This window comes from Pseudophryne corroboree, chromosome 9 (genome assembly GCF_028390025.1).
Source record: "Pseudophryne corroboree isolate aPseCor3 chromosome 9, aPseCor3.hap2, whole genome shotgun sequence".
Lineage (NCBI taxonomy): Eukaryota > Metazoa > Chordata > Amphibia > Anura > Myobatrachidae > Pseudophryne > Pseudophryne corroboree.
The window spans coordinates 304,976,698-304,995,725 of NC_086452.1; the positions used below are offsets into that span (position 1 = coordinate 304,976,698).

The 19,028-nt window shown below is 47.4% G+C and overlaps 1 protein-coding gene across 3 annotated transcripts in view; it reads right to left on the reverse strand.

Annotated features, from left to right (window-relative positions):
• Positions 1–19,028, reverse strand: part of IFT56 (intraflagellar transport 56) — a 417,739-nt gene that overhangs the window by 213,299 nt on the left and 185,412 nt on the right. For all 3 annotated transcript variants that reach the window (XM_063940415.1, XM_063940414.1, XM_063940413.1), the window contains one exon: positions 10,058–10,132. In XM_063940415.1, the coding sequence (XP_063796485.1) occupies positions 10,058–10,132 (75 nt within the window). The remainder of the gene's footprint in view (positions 1–10,057; positions 10,133–19,028) is intronic.

Genomic DNA, 19,028 nt, shown 5'->3' on the forward strand with positions numbered 1-19,028 from the left:
CCCTAGGAACAGCAGACGTGTCGTCGGAAACGGCTGCGATTTTGGAATATTTAGAATCCACCCGTGCTGTCGTAGAACTACTTGAGATAGTGCTACTCCGACCTTCAACTGTTCTCTGGACCTTGCCCTTATCAGGAGATCGTCCAAGTAAGGGATAATTAAGACGCCTTTTCTTTGAAGAAGAATCATCATTTCGGCCATTACCTTGGTAAAGACCCGGGGTGCCGTGGACAATCCAAACGGCAGCGTCTGAAACTGATAGTGACAGTTCTGTACCACGAACCTGAGGTACCCTTGGTGAGAAGGGCAATTTGGGACATGGAGGTAAGCATCCTTGATGTCCAGGGACACCATATAGTCCCCTTCTTCCTGGTTAGCTATCACTGCTCTGAGTGACTCCATCTTGATTTGAACCTTTGTATGTAAGTGTTCAAAGATTTCAGATTTAGAATAGGTCTCACCGAGCCGTCTGGCTTCAGTACCACAATATAGTGTGGAATAATACCCCTTTCCTTGTTGTAGGAGGGGTACTTTGATTATCACCTGCTGGGAATACAGCTTGTGAATTGTTTCCAATACTGCCTCCCTGTCGGAGGGAGACGTTGGTAAAGCAGACTTCAGGAGCCTGCGAGGGGGAGACGTCTCGAATTTCCAATCTGTACCCCTGGGATACTACTTGTAGGATCCAGGGGTCCACTTGCGAGTGAGCCCACTACGCGCTGAAACTCTTGAGACGACCCCCCACCGCACCTGAGTCCGCTTGTACGGCCCCAGCGTCATGCTGAGGACTTGGCAGAAGCGGTGAAGGGCTTCTGTTCCTGGGAATGGGCTGCCTGCTGCAGTCTTCTTCCCTTTCCTCTATCCCTGGGCAGATATGACTGGCCTTTTGCCCGCTTGCCCTTATGGGGACGAAAGGACTGAGGCTGAAAAGACGGTGTCTTTTTCTGCTGAGATGTGACTTGGGGTAAAAAAGGTGGATTTTCCAGCTGTTGCCGTGGCCACCAGGTCCGATGGACCGACCCCAAATAACTCCTCCCCTTTATACGGCAATACTTCCATGTGCCGTTTGGAATCTGCATCACCTGACCACTGTCGTGTCCATAAACATCTTCTGGCAGATATGGACATCGCACTTACTCTTGATGCCAGAGTGCAAATATCCCTCTGTGCATCTCGCATATATAGAAATGCATCCTTAAATGCTCTATAGTCAATAAAATACTGTCCCTGTCAAGGGTATCAATACTTTCAGTCAGGGAATCCGACCAAGCCACCCCAGCGCTGCACATCCAGGCTGAGGCGATCGCTGGTCGCAGTATAACACCAGTATGTGTGTATATACTTTTTAGGATATTTTCCAGCCTCCTATCAGCTGGTTCCTTGAGGGCGGCCGTATCTGGAGACGGTAACGCCACTTGTTTTGATAAGCGTGTGAGCGCCTTATCCACCCTAAGGGGTGTTTCTATCGGGGGAAACCCACGCATCATCACACACTTCATTTAATTTATCTGATTCAGGAAAAACTACAGGTAGTTTTTTCACACCCCACATAATACCCTTTTTTGTGGTACTTGTAGTATCAGAAATATGTAACACCTCCTTCATTGCCCTTAACATGTAACGTGTGGCCCTAATGGAAAATACGTTTGTTTCTTCACCGTCGACACTGGAGTCAGTGTCCGTGTCTGTGTCTCTGTCGACCGACTGAGGTAAATGGGCGTTTTAAAGCCCCTGACGGTGTTTGAGACGCCTGGACAGGTACTAATTGGTTTGCCGGCCGTCTCATGTCATCAACCGACCTTGCAGCGTGTTGACATTATCACGTAATTCCCTGAATAAGCCATCCATTCCGGTGTCGACTCCCTAGAGAGTGACATCACCATTACAGGCAATTGCTCCGCCTCCTCACCAACATCGTCCTCATACATGTCGACACACACGTACCGACACACAGCACACACACAGGGAATGCTCTGATAGAGGACAGGACCCCACTAGCCCTTTGGGGAGACAGAGGGAGAGTTTGCCAGCACACACCAAAACGCTATAATTATACAGGGACAACCTTATATAAGTGTTTTCCCTTATAGCATCTTAATATATAATAATATCGCCAAATAAGTGCCCCCCCTCTCTGTTTTAACCCTGTTTCTGTAGTGCAGTGCAGGGGAGAGCCTGGGAGCCTTCCCACCAGCAGTTCTGTGAGGGAAAATGGCGCTGTGTGCTGAGGAGAATAGGCCCCGCCCCCTTTTCGGCGGGCTTCTTCTCCCGTTTTTCTGACAACCTGGCAGGGGTTAAATACATCCATATAGCCCCAGAGGCTATATGTGATGTATATTTAGCCAGCATAGGTACTTTCATTGCTGCCCAGGGCGCCCCCCCCCAGCGCCCTGCACCCTCAGTGACCGTTGGTGTGAAGTGTGCTGAGAGCAATGGCGCACAGCTGCAGTGCTGTGCGCTACCTCATGAAGACTGAGAAGTCTTCAGCCGCCGATTTCTGGACCTCTTCTCTCTTCAGCATCTGCAAGGGGGTCGGCGGCGCGGCTCCGGTGACCCATCCAGGCTGTACCTGTGATCATCCCTCTGGAGCTAGTGTCCAGTAGCCTAAGAAGCCAATCCATCCTGCACGCAGGTGAGTTCACTCCTTCTCCCCTAAGTCCCTCGTTGCAGTGAGCCTGTTGCCAGCAGGACTCACTGAAAATAAAAAATCTAACAAAAACTTTTACTCTAAGCAGCTCTTTAGGAGAGCCACCTAGATTGCACCCTTCTCGGCCGGGCACAAAAACCTAACTGAGGCTTGGAGGAGGGTCATAGGGGGAGGAGCCAGTGCACACCACCTGATCCTAAAGCTTTTACTTTTGTGCCCTGTCTCCTGCGGAGCCGCTATTCCCCATGGTCCTGACGGAGTCCCCAGCATCCACTTAGGACGTCAGAGAAATGTTGCTGAACGCTGCTGGGTCCGCTCTGAGGAGAAGCCCCGCCCCCAAAATGGCGCCATCTTCCCGCTCTTCCACTGATTATACTGGCCTGAGGATTGAGTGCTGGCTGAGAAACGAGGACCCCGACAGGCTTTGGGACCAGTGTAGGGTGTAGCGCTGGCTCAGGGCGTCCATCACAGCGCCGCACCATGTACCGCTGAGCCTCCCGGAGCGAAGTTAATACTGCGCTCCTACCCTGCTGCAGCCATCTTCACACTGACCCCCCCCGCCTGCTAGGGGGATCGGTGTCTCACTCGCCACCGATTCTTCAGCTCTGTAAGGGGGTGGCGGCATGCTGCTGGGGCGAGCGATCCCCTGCGGCAGGGAGCGATCTGACCCCTCAGGAGCTCAGTGTCCTGTCAGCGGAGTAAGTGGCTCAGACCCCGCAGGGCGGACACTACTATAAACTCTAAATAAAACTTTTCTAGGGAGACTCTGGAGAGCTCCCCTAGCTGTGACCGGCTCCTCCGGGCACATTTTCTACACATTTTCTAAACTGAGTCTGGTAGGAGGGGCATAGAGGGAGGAGCCAGCCCACACTCCACACTCTCAAACTCTTAAAGTGCCAATGGCTCCTGGTGGACCCGTCTATACCCCATGGTACTAATGTGGACCCCAGCATCCTCTAGGACGTAAGAGAAAAAGCCTTTACCGAGGTTCTCCTGAATATAGTTCTCCATAGTCTCGGTTTCTGTTAAGGAAAGAGCATATAACTTGCCATTAGGAAGTTTAGCATCACAGACCAGGTTAATAGCACAATCGTATGGACAACGAGGTGGAAGAGAGTCTGCCTTGTTCTTAGAAAACACATCAGCACAGGCATATTATTGTGGTGGCAAACCTTCTGGAATGGGTTGCAGAACTGACAGGCAGAGAGAGACAGCCGGAAGAACAATCTGGACCCCAGCAAATGAGTTCACCTGTCTTTCAATCTACCTGGGGTTATGGCTTCTAAGCCACGGCAGACCCAAAAATGATTTGGCCATGGGACAATGTACCAAAAAGAATGAAAAGGCCAATCTTAAACTGGAGGGGCAGTGTTTGAAATTTCACTCGTCCATTCAGGAGAGGACTCCCATCGAGGCCATAGATAGTGATAGAGGAGGCCAATTTCTTGATGGAAACTCCAAGAGACTGGGCGAAGGCAAAATCCATAAAGTTTCCAGCAGCACCACTATCCAGAAAGGCCAGGGCCCTAGCATCTCTTTTACCGGTACTTAGTTGTGCTGGAATCAAAACTGAGTTGGACGGAGAAAACAGGATTTTAATACCTACCGGTAAATCCTTTTCTCCTAGTCCGTAGAGGATGCTGGGGTCCACTTATTGACCATGGGGTATAGACGGTTCCGCAGGAGCCATGGGCACGCTTAAGACTTTTCAATGGGTGTGAACTGGCTCCTTCCTCTATGCCCCTCCTCCAGACCTCCGTTATAGGAACTGTGCCCAGGGAGACGGACATTTCGAGGAAAGGATTTACTTTAATAATAGTGGTGAGATACATACCAGCTCACACCTCAACCATGCCGCACACATGGCAATCAACATAACACACGTCAATAGGCACGAATCAATTGCAGCAACAAGCTGAAATTAACATAACACAACTTGTGTATAACTAAACTGCAGGTAAAGTACGCACTGGGACGGGCGCCCAGCATCCTCTACGGACTAGGAGAAAAGGATTTACCGGTAGGTATTAAAATCCTGTTTTCTCATACGTCCTAGAGGATGCTGGGGTCCACTTATTGACCATGGAGTTTATACCAAAGCTCCAGTACGGGCGGGAGAGTGCGGATGACCCTGCAGCACCGATTGACCAAACTTGAGGTCTTCATCGGCCAAGGTATCAAACTTGTAGAATTTTGCAAACGTGTTTGACCGTGACCAAGTAGCTGCTCGGCAAAGTTGTAATGCCGAGACCCCCCGGGCAGCCATCCAGGATGACCCCACCTTCCTAGTGGAATGGGCCCTCACCGACTTCGGTATCGGCAATCCAGCCGTAGTATGAGCTTGCTGAATCATACTTCTGATCCAACGTGCAATAGTCTGCTTGGAAGCAGGACACCCAATCTTGTTGGGAGCATACAGGACTAACAAAGACTCTGTTTTCCGAATTCAAGCTGTTCTAGCGACATAAATCTTCAAAGCCCTAACCACATCTAGAGACTTTGACTCAGTGAATGCGTCAGTAACCACTGGCACCACAATAGGTTGGTTTATGTGGAAAGAAGAAACCACCTTTGGAAGAAAATGTTGTTGAGTTCGCAACTGTGCCCTATCTTCATGGAAAATCAGGTAAGGGCTCTTGTGAGACAAGGCCCCCAATTCAGACACCCGCCATGCGGATGCCAATGCCAAAACCATCACTAACGCATCCAGACTATCGCCAAATAAGGTCTCACCTTTATATGGGAGAGCCTCCATGTTTCTTTTGGAATCCGCATCCCACTGGCGAATCCACAATGCCCGCCTAGCTGATACCGCCATGGTAGCGGCTTGTGAACATGAGTCCAATATCTTTCATCGCTTCTAGCATGTAGGCAGCAGTGTCTTTGATATTCCCTAACTTAAGGAGTATCTCATCTTTATCAACCGTGTCAATTTCTGATGACACACTGTCTGACCATTTTTCAATAGCGCGACTGACCCACGCGCAGGCAATAGTGGGTCTGAGCAGTGTACCATTAGCAACAAAAATGGATTTCAATGTAGTTTTCATCTTACGGTCAGCCGACTCTTTTAGTGAAGCCGTGCCAGGTGCAGGGAGAATAACCTTCTTTGTCAACCTGGATAGTGCACCGTCTAACACAGGGGGTGATTCCCATTTTTTCCTGTCCTCTGCTGGGAAAGGGTAAGCTACCTGAATCCGCTTAGGAATATGAATTTTTTTCTCAGGATTCACCCACATCCCTGCAAAGAGAGCATTTAGCTCGTGGGAGGGAGGGAGGGAACGTGACTTTGGATTTCTTTTCCCTATATAAATAAGCTTTCTCCTGAGATACAGGCGAGGCTTCTGTAACTTCCAACACATCCCTTATAGCCACAATCATATATTGTATATTTTTTGCCAATTTATGATCTATTTCTCTAGAGTCACTATCGTCGACACAAGAATCAGAGTCTGTGTCGGTATCAGTATTCGCAAATGGTCTCTTATGTGACCTAGAGGGACCGCCTGCAGATGGAAAAACTGAGTCCTGAAAAATCACATCTTCCACAGATTTTCTCCAGCATTCAGCATGAGATTCAGACTTATCTAACCTCCTGTTAATAAGATGCATACTGTCACGTATTTCTTTCACCCATGCAGGCTCTTGGTGTGCCGGCAGCGCCACCACATTACAACTCTGTATCCCTAAAATGCCTTCCTCCGGGGAGGAACTCCCTGCCTCAGACATGTCTTACACACGTGTACTACACACACTCACAGACACACTGGAACTTAATGGGGACAGACCCACAGTAAAATTTGTCAGAGGGACACAGTATAGGAGCAGCCAGTTCACAACCCCAGCACCAGTATATAATATCTGTGAACACAGAATGCCCCCAGACAAATAGCGCTTTTACACAGAATTCACACTTGTAATGCACCACAAAACACTTTGTGCCCCCCCTTAATTGCACCCTGTACTTGTAGTCAGAAGTGGAGGAGAAGACCAGCGTTGTCTCTGCAGCCTGAAGAGAGAGAGAGAAAATGGCGCTGAGCAGTGTGCTGGCTGCCTGAGGAAGAAGCTCCACCCCCGCAATGGCGCGTTTTTCACTCAGTAGTGTGTGCTAATATTTATACTGGCGGGGGTAGGGCTGTGCCATCGGCATCTTATGCCCACTTTTCGCCAGTTTTTTTAGGTGTTTATGCTGCCCAAGGCGCCCCCCACCGCGCCCTGCACCCTGCAGTGCCTGTGTGTGTGGGCAGCAATGGCGAGCTGCGCTCCCGCCAGCCGCGCTGTACCTCAGCCGTCACTGCTTGATAGATCTCTTCTACTCACCTGTCTTCTGACTTATGGCTCTGCGAGGGGGGTGACGGCGTGCTGTAGGAGTGAGCATCTAGGCACAGCTAGCATTCAGCTCCCTTCAGGAGCTAATGGTGTCCTGTCAGCCAGAAGCAGACCAATGAAACTCTTCAGGAGGTTGGTTCTGCTTCTGACCCCTCAGTCCCACGAAGCAGGGAGTCTGTTGTCAGCAGTTCTCCCTGAAAATAAAAAACCTAACATAAGTCTTTTTCAGAGAAACTCAGTAGAGCTCCTCAGAGTGCATCCAGTCTGCCTGGGCACATTTCTAAAACGGAGGTCTGGAGGAGGGGCATAGAGGGAGGAGCCAGTTCTCACCCATTGAAAAGTCTTAAGAGTGCCCATGGCTCCTGCGGAACCGTCTATACCCCATGGTCAACAAGTGGACCCCAGCATCCTCTAGGACGTATGAGAAATTTAAGATAGGCCTAAATTAATTTCTCTAAGATCATTCAGGCCTGGTCTTTTCATGGCATTTGTAGACAGGAACCAGCAAGATGTCCTTGGCAATTGCAGTGCAGACATAAACCAAGGGTTCGCCTCCTGGTTTTTCCCTTCGAAGATAAACGGAACACCGTGATCTGCATCGGCTCTCCGAGGTCCTCTACGGATTTTAAGGAATTAATGCAGAAGACGGCAAAGGCGGCAGTTCCATTCCAATTCTACGCTCCCGGATAAGACGGTCAATCCTAATAGCCAGCTGCATAAGATTTAAAGACTCAGAAGCTGGGTTTTGGACGAAATAATCCTTGATCTGTTCCATGAGGCCCAGACGGAACTGACTGGATCATGCAAGATCATTCCAGCCACTGTCATGGCCCATGGATGGAATTTGATACAGTATAACTCGGCGGAACCCCATCCCTGCTTCAGGGTACACAAATGGGCTTCAGCTGATGCTGCTCTATCTGGTTCGTCATATAAGATGCCAAGGGTAGTAAAGAAGGCATCGACTGATCACAAGGCTGGATGGTCAGCTTTCAAGACAAATGATCAGGTGTAGGGATCCCCTTGAAGCAGAGAAACCACAATCCTGACACGCTGGGACTCGGAGAGAGATGACTGCGGTCTTAACTTAAAGTACAGCTTGCAATGCAACTCTCCCAGATGTTGAAAAACTGCTTTTGGTCTCCAGAATATCGATCCAGAAGGGAACATTAGGCTCTTTCACAGACCTCTAAACAGGACCTACAGACCTTAGACTATTCCTTGGGAGGATACCCTGAGATATAAATCCTGCTGCTGTTGCATCAGATTCTGAATTTGACTGGCCAGAACTTTGGCAGGATTCTGCTGCGCTGTATCTATACTGGTAAGTAACTTCCAGCACCAGTAATGTACTGGCTGGTTATAAGGTTAGGAAACTCTAGCGCTATTTGTGTGAGACCCCTAGAGCCAATGAGAAGGTCTTCTGCCAATAACAGCCCCCGACTGTTCCCTTAGTACATGACACGTATACTGGTACTTAGGTTGCCATCTGGACTTAAACCTCTAGCAGCAGGGTCTCACAATAGGCTAGAAACTACAGGTAACGAATTGGGGTTTAACACACAGGAGCACAGAGGGTTAAAATCAGAACTGGGTAGGGATCTCAGCCTGAACAGAGGAGGCACTATGAGGTGGAACGCAGGCACTTAGCAGGTGACTTGTAGACACAGTACAGAAGGTGTGACACACTCTGGAGGCTGAGAGCAGGAACATGGGAATGGCAGGCAGAGGATTAACACAGTGGGACTGTAGGTAGATGCAGGCAGGGCAAAGGCTTGGATGCAAACGGGCGACAAAACTGAGAGCGTATCCACAGGACAAGCAAGGTCTGCAGACAAGGACCAGCAGCTTATACAGACTGGCACAAGCTATAGCCGGCAGGGCATAACAGAAGTGACAGGCTTATAACAGATCCTACAACCAATCAGCAGCATCAGGGGAGAAAGAACCCCTGAATTAATATTTGCAGCTGCAGCGCTGCATGTACTACACACAAGCCGTCAGAGAGCAATCCCAGATCTCCCCACTGTTGCCCGGCGTCTGGATTGCCTAGCGGACCAGTGGGGAACAGCAGATCAGGAGACAAAAGCGACACGACATCCCGGGTGACTAGCAGCACCCGGGACCCATCGGAGAGGCACGCCGCAGCGGCGGGTCGTAACAATAAATAATAATTATTATTAGTAGTATTATTTTAGTGACTATTTAATGTTATATTTTGTTGCTTTGGAAGCACTCTGGCATGATATAACTGGACAAACTGAAGGAAGAAAAAATATACTTTCCATAATTCCGCCCAAAACTACTTATTTAGTTTAACCGGCTAATATTTACAAAACCTTATTTCATTATAGGGCCCAAAAATAAAAGAAGACTTTTTTAGTTGTAGGAGCATTCATTTCTTTTTAAGTTATATGACTTTCGTATTGATATGCACAAATCATTAGGGCAGGAGCGAGTAGGGATAGGTGTAGCAGTGGTGTTGAGATGCCTTTTATATATGTTTGTATCTGCATAGATTTTGCATTACAAATGTGCATTTTATATGTAAGATAATCATGTAAAGTACATCAATGTCACGAAGAATGACCAAAAAAGACAATGGGGAACTGGGGGACCATTTCATTAGACTTTTATGAACGGGCTATTTTAGGACAGGGATGGGCATACAAAGATCAGGCATCTATGTAGAAATAGATCATTATAAGTCAGATCAACAGTGAATGATCATACAGAGCTGGATTTGTCTAACCTGGTTAGAGCCAGCCCCGTGGCAACACCAATGCAGAAATTAGACTTCCATGATGGGGTACAAAGTCTTCAGTACATATTGTTACTCAGCATGCAATATAAAACTACCGTATATGTGATAATGACCATCTGCCCATGATCTATATTAAACACTACTGGGACTGTAGGCTGTTACACCAGTAGTCCACCAACAACTATTTGCACCATTGTAACAAGGCAATTGCGAATGCAGTGAAATTTGAGCAACAATTTGAAATGCTCTTCATAGTCAGGAATTACAAAAAAAAAACCTCCACAATACTGTACTACATTGAACAGAGATAAACTTACAAGATTGTGTTTAATAAGCTCCTTAGCAAAATCAAATGAGGATGAGGCGCTGTCCATTAAACTTTTAAGTTCTGCCTGTGACAAAAAAAAAGGAAGAAAGAAAACAGTAGTAATCTCTACACGTTAACATGAATATTACATACATATATAGAATAATATAGTAAGTTGTATTTAGACATGGACAGTGGAGCAGCATCTTGCAGACTGCCTGACCTCTATGTAATGCTGGGCATACACACTACGATTATTTGATGGCTTGCCCAGAAAATTGTAGAATGTATGCGGCCGACCGATCCGAGAATATCGATCGGTTGACCATCCAGCATGTCCTTCCGATGCATTATTTTCTAAGTGTCTGGTCAGCTGCATCGGGCAGTGTATGCCCTGCCGTGGCCAACAGAAGGCATTTCCCCAGGAATGGGGAATTATCTCTTCCCTGCAGGCAAATCGCCGATATCATGGACAGTACACTGTGAGAGATCTCACAGTGTATGCTTGTGATATCAGCACTGTCCGAAGCTGCCAAATAAAATCTCTGATCTCACACTCTCCCCTGCTTTTCATAATGCAGTCAGCACTCGTTAGGGACATAAGTAATAATAGGGATATCATTCTATAAAAATAGCAATTTCTATAGTTAACGTATCAGAGAGAATTTATGGTCATGCGATCAGAAAAGGAATGTCTGTTTGTAATGGATCCCTTGCACATAGCATGGGGCTGGTGGAAGTGATGTAACTAGGAAGAACGGATGCGCCTGAGAATGCTAGAAGTGTAGGTGGGAAAAGCTTGTATTTTCAGACACACAGATTTACAAATTCAGCAGTTTGTCACATTAGCATAGCTAAGTACAATGCCACGGCCATAGGGACGACGGCTACAGTGGAGTGACACTCTACTATGAACTAAAATATAAAACTGAGGTAAAGTAGCAAAACTGAGGTAAAAGTGCCAGGCAAAAAGGATAGTTGTATGAGGGTACATCAAAACGTACCATGACCACATGATCTTTCTCAGTTCTTACAAACCTACAGTATAAACTTGATCCACAATATGCAGAACCCTAGCTCGCCAGAGAAAGTAAACTGTTCAGCATTCATATACCAAGCTCAAGATAACTGCATTCTGTAGTGTGTAAGTAAGTCAAGTTTTCCATATTTGCTTTGTAATACCCCGACTACTGGTGAATCTTAACTGAATTAGCCTTTTAAACAGGATCCAGTTAGCAAACCAGCATTCAGAATGCTGGCAGTCGGAATGCAGACACCGGAATCCCGACACTGGTCAGAAGACCGATTCAGAGATCCCGACAAACACAATACCGGCCGCGCTGTTGGAGCATCACCGCTCGAGCTGATCCAAGCACTGCATGGGAGACGGGAGGCCAATTCCCGTCCAGCTTAAATACCAGACTGCGGACTCGCCTATCCATCATAGGACCCGACACAGACTCCGGCTACAAACGCGGTCCACGCGCTGCCAACACTAACAGCGCTGACACTTTTTGGGCCCATAACCTGCATTGTACGACTGCAGTGGTAGAGACGGAATACACCAGTGTGGAGCGCACATCCAGCATATTGTGACTTCTCCACGACTGGAAATAACGGCTCATTCCGTACCAACTTTCTGTCAGCATCCACCGGAGCTTGGTAATTATAAGCTAACTTATGCCAGCGGCTATTAACAATTGATTTATCATTACAGCAGTTCATTTAAACCATAACGAATCAATTCACTCCGGGGACGCCCTGCATTAGCCTCAGTGTCTTTGAATATTCGTACTGGCACATGGACTTGGTTTTTTAGCTGCAATTCAAACTATAATTGTGTTAACATTAAGTATTTATATTAATACTGGATATTCATTACGCAATCATCATATACTTACATAAGAATGTTATCTATACAATAGCAAAACACACAGTTTTAAATGAGTATTTGCTTGTTCTTAATAAACACCGCCGCGCCATCCCCTCCCGCCCAGCGAACGTCTCTGCCTGTCAATCAGCCATGCGCCGGCGCACTGATCGTCCAGATACGGAATTATGTTCACTACCTGTTTCCAGAGGAGAAACATCATCTCTGCCATTATCTTGGTGAACACCCTCGGTGCCGTGGAGAGGCCAAATGGCAGGGCCTGGAACTTTTAGTGACAGTCATGTAATGCAAACCTTAGATAAGCCTGATGAGGCGGCCAAATCGGAATATGAAGGTACGCATCCTTGATATTCCCCCTCTTCCAGACCTGAGATCACCGTTCTCAGAGACTCCATCCTGAACTTGAACACCCATAGGTACGGGTTCAACGACTTGAGGTTTAAAATGGGCCTTACCGAACCGTCCGGCTTCGGAACCACAAACAGGCTGGAATAATAACTTTGGCTTTGCACCTGAAGTGGAACTGGAACAATGACCTGAGTCCATACCAGTTTTTGAATTGCTTCTTGGTAGTCATTCCGAGTTGTTCGCTCGCTAGCAGTTTTTAGCAGCCGCGCAAACGCTATGCCGCCTCCCACTGGGAATGCATTTTAGCTTAGCAGAAGTGCGAACGAAAGGATCGCAGAGCGGCTACAAATTTTTTTGGTGCAGTTTCAGAGTAGCTCAAAACCTACTCAGCGTTTGCGATCACTTCAGACTGTTCAGTTCCTGTTTTGACGTCACAAACACGCCCTGCGTTTGCCCAGCAACGCCTGCGTTTTTCCTGGCACGCCTGCGTTTTTTCGAACACTCCCTGAAAGCGGTCAGTTGACACACAGAAACGTCCACTTCATGTCAATCACTCTGCGGCAACCACTGCGACAGAAATGCATCGCTATACCCTGTGTGTAACTACATCGTTCGTTGTAATAGTACGTTGCACGTGCGCATTGCGCCGCATAAGCAGAACTGCCGTTTTTTAGCCTGATCGCTGCGCTGCGAACAAATGCAGCTAGCGATCAACTCGGAATGACCACCTCCCACCTGCCTGTCTTCCAGGCAGTGTGGTCCACCATCATGCTGAAGGCTTAGAGGAAGCAAAACCGGGGTTCTGTTCCTGTGAACCTGCAGTTACTGGTTTTCTGGGTTTACCTTTATTGCCTTTGAAGGCCGTGGAAGAACCCATGGTCTTGTTCTTAAACTTCGCTGTCCGAAAGGACTGCAGAGTTGGAGCAATGTAGGAGCCGGGGGAGCTGCGGCAGGAAGGTATGTAGACTTACCCACCGTAGCCTTGGATATCCACGTATCCAGTTCATCTCCAAAAAGGGCTTCCCCTGTGAAAGGTAGGCTTTCTATGCCTTTCCTGGAATCCGCGTCCGCAGTCCACTGGCGTAGCCACAAGCCCCTGCGTGCCGATACTGCCATGGCAGTGGAGCATGCATTGAGTAAACCAATTTCCTTTATGGCCTCCACCATAAAGTTAGCAGAATCCTGTATATGCTGAAGGAGTAAAATTATCTCCCCCCTGGATAAGGAATCTAACCCATCAATTAGATTACCTGACCACTTTGCAATGGCCCTAGAGATCCACGCACAGGCTATAATGGGTCTCTGGGCCACCCCCCACAGCTGTGTACAGAGATTTGAGAGTAGTCTCAATCTTGCGGTCTGCAGCATCCTTCAAGGAAGCTGCCCCAGGAACAGGTAAAACTATCTTACGTGACAGCCTAGAAACCGATGCGTTAACGATCGGTTGGTTTTCCCATTTATTTCTGTCATCCTGAGGAAACGGGAAGGATGTGAGTAACCTTTTTGGGACCTGAAACTTCTTGTCAGGATTCACCCAAGTTGCTTCAAATAGGGAATTGAATACCTTAGATGCAGGGAAAGTAGCTGAGGATTCCTTTTTTACATTAAAATAAGATTACTTCTCGTCCTCTGACACCTTATCAGGAATGTGCAGAACATCTCTAATAGCTTCTATCAGGGCTTGTATCCCCTGTGATAAAGCTGTATCCCGCCCTACCGAGTCCACCTCACCCTCCTCTGGCTCTGATACATCCCCATCATCGGTATCAGCCTGCATAATTTGGGCCAGAGTACGCTTCTGTGGACAAATAGCAGGGGTCTGAGACGCCGGAATAACCATTGAATCTCTCTATTCATCAGGTCATCTACAGATTGCCTTAAATATTGCGTCTCCTTTTCATTTTGGGATAATTTGTTTGAAATATTTGAAATCATCCATTTTAATGAATCTAACCATACAGGTTCTGATCCACCAGGCTGAGAATGTGTACTATCCTGAGTACACTGTAGAGATCCCCCAGATTGAGAAAAGCACTCTGCTGTGCATGATACACACTCATTTTACATGATACTGTAAATGTAAAAGAACACACACACACAGTGATGAATACGTTAAAAGAATAGTTAACTCACACAGAGCCCTTCTAGGGAGACAGAGTATATTGGAGCTCAAAGTACAAAAGCATCGCACAGCGGCGATGCTTTTGTACTTCAGGAGTAGCTCCTGACCAGCGCAGCTTTTGCGTGCTGGCCGGGAGCTACTCGTCGCTGCCCGGCTCACAGCCGATGCGGCCTGCCTGCGTTGGCCGGACTGCGCCCACAAAAAAGCGGCCAAATGCCGCCGTGCCGCCCCCTCCCGTCCCGTGACCGCCTTTGCCTGTCAATCAGGCAGAGGCGATCGCTAGGCAATGACAGCTGTCAGCCATGCGCCGGCGCACTGCAGCACTGGCGCAGTTCTGATCTGATCGCTGCAAAGAACTGCAGCGAGCGTTCAGGTCAGAATGACCCCCTATGTTAGGCTCTTTAGACAATTGGTGCTCCCACTATTCTTTTAACAGATCTAGTATCACATTGGGCTGTCTACCATAGAGGAGCCCGTAAAGGCTTGAGAAATCTCTCGAACCACAAACATGAGATAAGGTAAGAGTGGGTCCCAATCTCGCTTCTTCTGTGACACCTCCCTTTTTATGATCGGCTTAAGGGTTTAGTTAAAGCGTTCGACCAAGCCGTCTGTCTGCGGATGGTAACTGAAGTGTTAATTCTATCCACCCTTAATAGACGACACAGGTCTTTCATTAATTTAGACACTAAAGGGGTACCTTGATCTGTCAGGAACTATTTTGGTATTCCCAGATGGCTATACAGCATCAAAAACTCCTGGGCAATAGTGCTATATTTCATGTTACGCAGTGGTATGGTCTCCGGATACCTGATGGCATAGTACACCACCACCAATATATACTGATGCCCATGAGCAGATTTTTCACTGGCCCTATCAGATCCATACAAATTTGCTCAAAAAGAATGGAAATGATAGACAGAGGAACCAAGGGCGCCCTAAATTCTGGACAGGGTGCGGTCTTTTGGAACATTAGGCATTCCTGCCAATATTTTTTTACTGTGGCATGAATGCCTGGCTAGAAGAACCGTTGCTGGATACACTGGAGAGTTTTCTCCTCCCATATATGGCCACCATCAAAACCAGGTGGCTGTGTTTCCGGGGAACCAGCAACTGGCCTACCATTGTACCCTGCAAATAAGTTACATAGTACAACAAATTACTTTTCACCACAAAGTAAGGTATGCCTTCACGAGGTAAAGCAGAGTTTACCTTACCATTTACCACTACAGGTTGAGTCTCCCTTATCCAAAATGCTTGGGACCAGAGGTATTTTGGATATCGGATTTTTCCGTATTTTGGAATAACTGCAAACCATAATGAGATATCATGGTGATGGGATCTAAGTCTAAGCACAGAATGCATTTATGATTCATATACACCTTATACACACAGCTTGAAGGTCATTTTAGCCAATATTTTTTATAACTTTGTGCATTAAACAAAGTGTGTATACATTCACACAATTCATTTATGTTTCATATACACCTTATACACGCAGCCTGAAGGTCATTTAATACAATATTTTTAATAACTTTGTGTATTAAACAAAGTTTGTGTACATTGAGCCATCAGAAAACAAAGGTTTCACTATCTCAATCTCACTCAAAAAAGTCTGTATTTCGGAATATTCCGTATTTCGGAATATTTGGATATGGGATACTCAACCTGTATTACATTTTCAAAAGCATTGGACAATTTGCCATAGATCTGTTGATATAGCCAAAGTCCTGCTAAGACAAACTTTCACCAATGCTCACAGGCAAGAGGGCTTTTCATTCAAACAACCTTAGCCTCCAGTAGATCTCGGCCCCTGGGTCAGCTAAGCCTCTGTTTTTCAATGTTATGCCAGGTAACCACCTTCTGTAACACCAGGAAGTCCCGGCCAGGATCAGCAGATAAGGAGGCTTGGATGCTACTGCTGCTACCATTTTTACTGGTCATACTTTAATCGCCACCAGCAGGTGCACTCGTGGACATTCTTCTATGTTCCCATGTATACACAACACCTTTAACTGGGGTAAAATCTGGTCATACCTGAGAGGAGCCATGTTAGCAGAAATGATAGACAACTCAATGTCAGTGTCAACCAAGGCCACATATTCCTAATACCCATATAGCAATCTCTACTATACATGGAGCAGTATGTTTCTCTGGCTGTAGTTATGTTTTACTCAGTCTGGCTAGTTTGGCCAGCTGAACTCTAGGAGGCTTAGATGAGTACAGCCACCAATCATGTAACTCATGGGCTTTATTGGGGCCCATTACCCCAACCCTGCTGAGTATGGTCTTCTTCAAACAAGTTGTATTAGCTAGCTTCAGCTATCGTCAGGTCAGTATAGACTCGTTGTGATTCCTGTGAGGCAGGGAGCTAACCTGCCAGCCTACTCCTCTGGCCACTTTAACCGTGCGGCAGTGCTTCAAAAGTGCATAGCAACACCTCAGTATCTGAGGGTGTAAGCTTTTGTAATACCTCATGCTCCTGCCCACCTTTTCTCATCTCCGTTAACTCAGCATGCAACAACTCTATTTGGGTTTTCTGGGCTTTAGCCAGCTCAACAATCATTTCCATCAATTGCTCCACGTTTCCCTGCTTTTCATATACAAATTAAGCAGGCAAGGGGAAGTCAGCTTTCCAGCAAACAACCTCAGCTTGTTTCCCTTAACACTGCACACCATTCCCTGTGCCTCTGGCCCTATACACAGGAATTAGAAAACAGTTTGTATTGTAACACATATAGAAGCACCTACTGCCGTTTAATGATAAAAAAAATAATAACTCACCAAACCGCTATGCAGCTGGTAGCGTACTGCAATGTGTCTCATCGCCGCTGTGGGTGGATCCAGTTAAAGTTTCAGGGTTTTGCTGCGGATATAGTCAAGGAATTGTTATCCTTGTTCGGGGGCCAAATGTGATATAACCACATTGGGGATCAGTACTAAATGCCGCTGGTCGGAATCCCGGCGGTCGAAATACCGACGCCGGAATCCCGACCACACAATGCAGACAGGGGTGGCGAGCGGAACGCAGCCCCTTGCGGGCTCGCTTCGCTCGCCACGCTGCGGGCACGGTGCCTCGCTACGCTCGGCACACTATTATATTCTCCCTCTATGGGTGTCGTGGACACCCACGGAGGGAGAATATGTCGGGATTGTGGCGGTCGGGATTGTGGCGGTCGGGATTCCGGCGTCGGTATTTCGACCGCCGGGATTCCGTCCGGCGGCATCTTGACCGGATCCCCCACATTGACAGTCCAACTGACTATTTCCACCTCAGGCTGGTTACACCAGTACATGCAGGTTTTGCAGGTCAGATTTTACAGGCAGTCTTTAAACAGCAGCACAACATTTCGAGTTCTAATAAGTACAAGCAGTACAGATTCCAAAGGCTTCTAAAGTAACCCAGGCCACACACCTATCACCTGGCCATAAGGTGCCGTGACATACCGAACAAACATTTTTAAAGGCAGCAGCAAGTTGTAATGACTAGCCCAGCTGTGGCTTACAGCACACTCGGCTAAAACCCGATCTAGATTCCATCAAACCTATTTCTGCTGCTCCAATCCTGCGAAATCCTGCCGTTCCACATTAACCTCATGCGGAATCATGCTGTCCCTGCCACAATAAGTGGAACACCATAACAGTAATGTCAGCCCCAGAGGCTGTGCGTGCCTCAACAGAGCAATACTTGAAGTGCTCTATCGCGCACCATCTAGTCGCCGCCAGCAAGCAAAACTCTTGAATTCCCAATATAGAGGTGAGGAGCAGCGTTAACCTTTTATTATATAGAATTTGTGCAGTTAGGGTTAGGCTATGAGAGGTGGAGGTTAGGGTGAGGCTGCAGGAGGTGTGGGTAAGGCTTAGAATTAGGAGTAGGGTAAAATAAGATTTTAAACCTACCGGTAAATCTATTTCTCGTAGTCCGTAGAGGATGCTGGGGACTTCATAAGGACCATGGGGAATAGACGGGCTCCACAGGAGACATGGGCACTAAAAATAACTTTAGGTATGGGTGTGCACTGGCTCCTCCCTCTATGCCCCTCCTCCAGACCTCAGTTAGAGAAACTGTGCCCAGAGGAGACGGACAGTACGAGGAAAGGATTTTGTAAATCCAAGGGCAAGATTCATACCAGCCACACCATTCACACCGTATAACATGGGATATACGAACCAGTCAACAGTATGAAACAAAACCAGTATCAGTCCAAAACTGATCCAACTGAAACATAACCCTTATGTAAGCAACAACTATATACAAGTCCTGCAGAATGTTGTCCGCACAGGGACGGGCGCCCAGCATCCTCTACGGACTACGAGAAAAAGATTTACCGGTAGGTTTAAAATCTTATTTTCTATTACGTCCTAGAGGATGCTGGGGACTCCGTAAGGACCATGGGGATTATACCAAAGCTCCAAAACGGGCGGGAGAGTGCGGACGACTCTGCAGCACCGAATGAGCAAACATTAGGTCCTCATCGGCCAGGGTATCAAACTTGTAGAATTTTGCAAAAGTGTTTGAACCCGACCAAGTCGCGGCTCGGCAAAGTTGTAATGCCGAGATGCCCCGGGCAGCCGCCCAAGAAGAGCCCACCTTCCTAGTGGAATGGGCCTTAACCGAATTTG